Source organism: Pithys albifrons, chromosome 25 (assembly GCF_047495875.1).
Source record: "Pithys albifrons albifrons isolate INPA30051 chromosome 25, PitAlb_v1, whole genome shotgun sequence".
Taxonomy (NCBI): Eukaryota; Metazoa; Chordata; class Aves; order Passeriformes; family Thamnophilidae; genus Pithys; species Pithys albifrons.
The window spans coordinates 825,447-832,656 of NC_092482.1; the positions used below are offsets into that span (position 1 = coordinate 825,447).

Sequence of the window (7,210 nt, forward strand, 5' to 3'; positions counted from 1 at the left end):
ACTTGGGCAATTCAGTCCTTTGGTGAATGGGATCATTTACCTGCCATACCAAAATCTATTTCAATTGACATTCCATTTCAGCAAGAGTTTGAAGTCCCTTTTCCCTGGTGAAGAAGGCTTGGAGAATTTCTTTACAGCGAATGGTCGGTTTTAGAAAAGCTGAGGAATGCCTGTCCCTTGCTCCAAGGCCACTGGAAAGGGGCTCTCAGGGAGAGGTCCAAGGGTCCAGAGTCTCAGCAAAACATCTCATGAAAATAAGCTCAGCCTGACTTTTGATGTCAGAAGTGTGAAAAGATTCCTGGTTTTTACTTTCCCTGCCTAGTTAAGATTTGGAAATTTTACTGACAGAGAAACTCTAGTTTGTACCAAATCCACCTTCTCCAAGCCCAGGCACTGGGCAGGACTGCTCTGCAGCTCTACCAGCAAGTCTGCCTTTATATGTGCCTGCACAGCAGTCCCAAAGCTCTGATTAGACTACAGCACATACTGACAGAGAAAAAATTGGCCATAGGATGTTTCCACTCCCATCCATGGTGTCAAAACCACCCTTTCCCAGTAACAATTACAATCCATAATGAGGAAAAGTGCAGAAATTATCTTTCGCTGAACAACAGGAAATATTTAAAGCACTTTTACCTTCCTTTGCACTCGCCACATAATGAAACAAATCCTTTGTGAATTACTGGAGAGCCACAATCACATATGAAGAACCTTTCATCCATGTCCATTAAAAGATCCCTCCTTGGTCTCACTTGTCTCGTAGCAGAGTGTTCCAGATTTGTCATTTCACCAATAGAGAGATTTAAAAGTTAATCTCTGTGTCTCTGATCTTTCCACAGAGATCTTACATCATTCCTCATACATCATACGAGAAGCAAACTTAGTATTTCTTCTTTCTTTGTCATCTTACATATTCCAACCTCAGCACCTTGCATGAAAACTGCTTATTCAACTCAAAATAAAATGAAAATAAATTAATGAGAGATAAAGAGCTCTTTGATGCAATAACCTTTAATGATTTCTTCCTGGTATGTAATTTAGGACAGTGTTTTTCCTGGCTTAATGCTGTAAGTTTGCATCATAAACAAAAAGCAGATGATTCATAAAACATTATTGCTAATGTATTTTTGAAATTAGCAAGAGACATGTAAAGTATCTTCCTTGTCTACCAGGCTTCTTGAAAGGAAACTTCCCTTTGAGAAATTATTCTTGGCACCAATGGCTGGAGTAGCCAGCCTTATGGGAGGAAGGAGCAGTGGTGACACCCACTGTGGAAGGTATAAATAGGGATGGGCGGCCACGGACAGCTCGCAGTCTGATTCCATATCACGCTGTGCATCTTGCTTTGGGCTCCTGCTTGCCTTTCCAACCGCTGTCGCCATGAGTTGCAACATTAAGGAGACTATTACTGTGTCTAGCAAAGGCAGGAGCAGTGGTGGCAGCTGCATCATTGGTGGTGGTGGTGGAGCACGGATTTCTTCCTATGGGATAGGCAGTGGCAGAGGTTTTTCTGGAAGGAGCTACTGCGGTGGAGTGAATTATGGAGGGGGACTGAGTGTTGGTAGCTTGGCTGGTGGGAGCTATGGAGGTGGCAACTGCTATGGCAATGGCCTGGGGTTTGGCCTTGGAGGAGGGGTGGTTGTCGGGGGTCTCGGTGGCGACTGCTTGCTGTCATCCTGCGATGAGAAGGTCACCATGCAAAACCTCAATGACCGCCTGGCCTCCTACCTGGACAAGGTGAAGTGCCTGGAGAAGGAGAACGCTGAGCTGGAGTGCCGGATCAGGGAGTGGTACGCGACCCAGGGCCTCTGCTGCGAGCCCCGCGACTACAGCTGCTACTACAAAGAGATCGAGGATCTTCAAAACCAGGTAAACCCTTTGGGTTGTTCCTCCCACTGAAAGCCTCTTGCTGGATTTGTGTTTAGAACCTGCTACAGTTGTTGGGGGGAAGTTTGGTGCTGCTGAATGCCTTTGCAACAGAAATTTTGGCAGGTTCCCCATGACATTGCTGAGTGTGGGGGCACATCAAGGATGGGTGCTGCAAGGGGACACAGGTGGGACAATGCTCTGGACAAGGGAAAGAATGCTTTGGTACATCTTGTTTGGGCTATACAACTGTAAGCAGGACATTACCAGTGTGTTCTGAGGGAATGTAATGGTGTCAGCCACATAGGGAAAGCAAAGCAAAGAGAGCTACGGAACAAGGACAAACCATACACATTAAATGCTTTATCAAATGAAACACAAACTCTAGGTGAGAAAAGCTGAGTATTGCAACTAATTGTCACAGCAGCACAGAAAGCCTCCTACTAATAAATCCACAATAAAAACTGATTCTAAGGCTTAAAGACACCTTCCAAACATCTTCCCCAAAGCTTTAAGTCTGAAGCCCAAACACTCCAGCTCGAGTATCAGCTGGGATTTAGTCACGTAAGGAACATTCTTTAGGTTCACTTTGTGCAGCATCTTTGGAACTTGGCTTTGGATCTTGAAACTGGGATGTCCCACCTCAGAACTCTTTAATTCCCAGCCTCTACAAGGTTGATCTCTTTTCTTTACTGACTGTGAGAAGAGGAGGCAAATACCCCTCCTTCAACTTCTCTGCTCAAGGGACAAGGTTACTTAGGTAAGAATGTAACAGAAGAAGAGAACTGTGAAGAGCTACTGCCTAATTGCAATGCAGAAAGACCTACAGAGTAGAACAGGAGAGAAGGATCTCTCATGGTCTGCTCTTTTCCAGATTGTGTGTGCAACCATTGATAACAACAAGATCATCCTGGACATCGACAACAGCAGGATGGCTGCTGACGACTTCCGAGTGAAGTGAGTGCCCCTGTCTGAACCCACTGCCTCCCCCTGCTCCTTCCCACTAATTACAGAGGCTCCAGACACGTCTCCCCACACCACCGTGGTAGGGCAGGATGATGAAAGACATTTTGCTCCTGGTCACCAGCCCTCTCTTAATTAGTGTTGTTGGGTAAAACATTTAGCAACAGCATTTGTGGTGAGGTTGGGGATGGGCAGCGCAGGGAGTGGTCCATTTCCACCCCAGACCAGAATAGATGGGATCAGCAAAGCAGAAACGCAGCTGAGTAAGTGATACCAAATACACAGTGAGCAGGAGCAGGGAAAAAACAGCTGAAGAAGAAAAGCTTCCACATAACAGCCACAAAGTGGGGCAGAAATCCAAGGCACAGTGCATTCAGCATGGACAGCAAAACGCAGGTCAGAGCAGGGAGCTGGGAAAGGAGATCTGGGCACAAAGAGAGCCATGTGGGATGTTCCCATCCTGAACCTGTGCTTTCCCTCCCTGCAGGTACGAGACGGAGCTGGCGCTGCGCCAGAGCGTGGAGGCCGATATCAACGGGCTGCGCCAGGTGCTGGACCAGCTGACGCTGTGCAGGTCCGACCTGGAGGCACAGCTGGAGTCGCTGCGGGAGGAGCTCTGCTGCCTCAAGAAGAACCACGAGGAGGTAGGTCCTGCCCTGTCCCTACAAGCACCATGGCTGAAAACTTTGCCTACACCACTGTGCTCTGAGTTTAAAAGACCATCTGCTTTCACAGCACAACTTTCCCACCAACACCTGCTGGGGCTCAGACCCCTCTGCCGGGGGCAGGTGGGAACTCTGGCAGGGATGGCTGCTGCTCCTGGGGCTGTGCTGTCACTGGCAGTGCCAGAGGGAGGAAAGTTGCTGCTGAGTCCAGTGGATGAGAATATAAATTACCCAACAGATTTGTTGGGAAAACACTTGCACCTCCTTCCAGTGCCTTTCACAGCCCCAGCTGGGAGGCAGCTCTCCCAGGGAGGGCAGTTCTTGGCCACCGAGCTCTGCTCTTCAGTGCTTCACTCCAAAAGCCAGTTTGATCTGACCTGGGATTCATTTCCAGGAGATGAACTGCCTGAGAAAACAATCAACTGGAGACGTGAGTGTGGAGGTCAATGCCTGCCCTGGACCAGATCTCAGGCAAATCTTGGAGGATTTGAGGTGCCAGTACGAAACACTGATCGCGCGGAACCGCAAGGAAGTCGAGGATTGGTACGAGTGCAAGGTAAGTGACACATACCTGAACCAAACTGACACACACCCCCCAGGGCTCACGAGCCTTTCAGAGACCAGACATGGAGAAAATAAGCAGTTCTTCCTCCTCAGTGAAGCCCAAGAGCAGCTCTCATTATACCCTGTGTTCCTAGGGAGCCACAGGCCTGTCTGACCAGTTTGTTATGTCTCATCTAGAACATCAGAATTTGCCACAAGGTCTTGTGGTGTGTTGTTGGAACACAGATATTCCACATTTGGATTAAAGAGACTTACTAGCCACAGGGTAAATAGGATTTGTGAAATGAACAAGCAGAGGAGCTGGCAGGGAACGCCCTGTGCACAGAGAACCTGCCCTGTGCCCCTTTTCTCCTGAACACTCACTGTGTTCTGCTCCTGTAAAACCCAGTCTGATGTACCCTGATATTCCCTGAAGCTCTTTCCCCTGGATTGGTGATTTCAGATTGAGGAGGTGAATCGGGAGGTTATCACAAGTGGTCAGGAGGTGGAGACGTGCAACAACCAGGTGACTGAGCTGAGACGCCAATTGCAAGCCCTGGAAATCGATCTGCAAGCTCAGCTCAGCCAGGTGGGTGATGAGCTGACTCAGCTCTGATGTGGTCACTGCTGGTTCCTTGGTGTGAACAGCCAGACCCACTGACCAGCATGATGGTGGTGAATGGCTCCTTCATTTTCAGACCGGAAATTATGAACTCCAGGGTGACACTTAAAATCAATGTTTTTTCTTTGCTTGTCTTGTTTATCAGAGAAATAATTTGGAATCCTCTCTGGCTGAGACTGAGTGCCAGTACAACTCCCTCCTTGGTGAGCTACAGAACCAGATCACGTGTGTGGAGCAGCAGTTGGCTGAAATAAGAGCAGAAATAGAGTGTCAGAACCAAGAGTACAAGACCTTACTGGACGTCAAGTGCCGTCTGGAGCAGGAGATCCAGACCTACCGGTGCTTGTTGGAAGGAGGACAGCAGGACCTCATGTATGTACATCTCTGAATCCACTAGAAAATACATAGAAATATCACAAATCTCTTTTACAGGTCGGGAATCCAGCCTGACTTTTAGTCCTTCTTAATGCTTTAGTTGAGATGAAAAAGTTTTATGAGCAACTTCACTGTGATGAACATTCAAATCAGAACTAAATGTCGCTCCCTGGGATCTGCAAAGCAGAGTTACCAAATCTGTTAATTGCTGGTGACAACAGTGTCACTCCTGGCACCATGACAGTCTCTTCTCTACAGTGAGATGAGTGACAACTGTCAAAACAGGAATTAATAGCAATGCAATTCCATGCAAAGGGGGAGCAAAAATACAAAGCAACTATAAAAGTGATAGAAAATGTTATGTAAAATACTCTAACCCTTATAAAGGACAAAGTGAGATACTTTGTGCCATGTAGTCAGTCAGCAGTGACACATAAAGCTGTACAATTCCCTCTTTGTCTCACCAAATTTATCCCACTAGTCACGGAGGAGGAATCGGAACTGGCGGAGGGGTCATTAGGACGAGCCACACCTACACAACCACCTCAGCTGCCCATTGCCAGCCCCAGGTGCCACCCTGCAAGACTGGAGACATACAAGGTAAGGGCCCTGTGATCCCAGCAGGAAACCTGCTTTTGTTCAGTTTGCTCCTGAGCACTAAGGCCAGGACAGAGCACGTTCCTAGGACATGTCATTGGCATCCTCTCAGAGTCACTGTGCTACAGTGCTGGTGCCACTGAGAAACAGGTTTAAAGAGAGCTTGGACTGAACATGGGGCTGTAGGGGAAATGAGGCATAAAGGGAAGATCTGGAGGGTGAAATAAAGTAGATGAGTCAAAGCTCAGCAAAAGAGTCTGGAAGGAGTGAAAAGAAGAGTAAATCTATAACTTTACAAGTGCAAATTCTGATTAAAGCAAATTATTTAGGGAATTTCTGGGGTGTCCTGTGTTGCTGCCAACTGTTCCAGCTTAGCAGTACATTCTAGAAACAGGGGCACTACACAGACCCAGTTTCTGTTATTTAAAAGGTTTTACCTCTGTTTCAGTCAAATAATGTTGCTGTGTTTTCTCTCCAGTGACCTGCAGGAGGATTTGTGATTAAGGAGGACCGGACTGGAAGGTGACAGGGAAACCCACAGACAAACCCAGAGCACTCCGTGTTCACTGCACCTCTGTGCAGAGAAAGTAGAAGTAACTCAGCGACGCTTGGCCACGTAGCTAAAGGGGTGTCAGGAGCCCCCTTGTCTGTTCTGCTCTTCTCTTCTGCAATGCTGTAACCTCTAAGAATTACCTGAGTTAGTCAGGGTCACTAATGTTCCTGCTGCTGAAAAATGTCTCTAATAAAACTTTGCTTCTGCCTGATGCAATCAAGAACCTGTGTGTGAAATTGAGTTCCTTTAGAACACCACGTGCTGAGCCATGGGCTCAAGGGGCACCTAAACTGGTTGGGATCATCCTGCACTGGGAACAAAGCTGCTTTGCCAGTGGGAGCCAGAGAATGGCTCTGACCTGGCAGGTCTTGTCCAGCTCCTCCCAGTCACTGACTGAGGCAGATGTTGCATGTTCTCATATGACATAAGAGGAGTCAGCCAGGCCAGAGGAGCTGGAGCTCTGTCAAGGAAAGGAGAACAGGGATCAGTGACAGAAATTCCCATGCCAAAGCTCAGGGTGGTGTGTATCCATACACAGGTACTGGCTGTGCAGCCATCCCTGGTGCACATCTCCAGCTGCTCTCCAGATGAGCCCGGAGTTAAACTGTGAGGTGAGCTGGTGCTGATATCAAACACACACATCTCAGCAGCTCAGCATTGCAGTCACCTGCGGGCAGAGGTGTCTCCTGGCCCCACCTGGCCCCTGGATTTGTGCACTGTGAGCATGTCTGGGTGCTGCTGCCCCTTGGCAGAGAGAATATCCTACCCCCCCTGTGTGGGACCTCTGCCCGGGGAGGGGGACCCTGCGAGGACACTGCCCCTTCTCCTGGGTGCCTGTCAGACCACGTGCTGAGGTGACAGCACTCAAATGTTCTCAGCAATCTCCTCTGATGGAAACAGCCAAGGGGTGGTTGGACACTCACAGCTGTGCAGAGACACCCACAGGATGGAAAGGGCCGATGGCCTGAAAGCCTTTTTTGTCCCTTGTATGACATGACACAAAGATTTCTCACACCTAAATATGTG

General features: G+C 48.3%; 1 protein-coding gene across 1 annotated transcript; it reads left to right on the forward strand.

Annotated features, from left to right (window-relative positions):
- The first annotated feature begins 1,298 nt into the window (after positions 1-1,298).
- LOC139682637 (keratin, type I cytoskeletal 13-like) lies at positions 1,299-6,407 on the forward strand. Its single transcript, XM_071577111.1, has 8 exons — positions 1,299-1,869; positions 2,741-2,823; positions 3,317-3,473; positions 3,889-4,050; positions 4,501-4,626; positions 4,805-5,031; positions 5,516-5,634; positions 6,110-6,407. The coding sequence occupies exons 1-8, from the start codon at positions 1,381-1,383 to the stop codon at positions 6,133-6,135; spliced, it is 1,389 nt and encodes a 462-aa protein (XP_071433212.1). The 5' UTR covers positions 1,299-1,380; the 3' UTR covers positions 6,136-6,407.
- Positions 6,408-7,210: the final 803 nt, after the last annotated feature.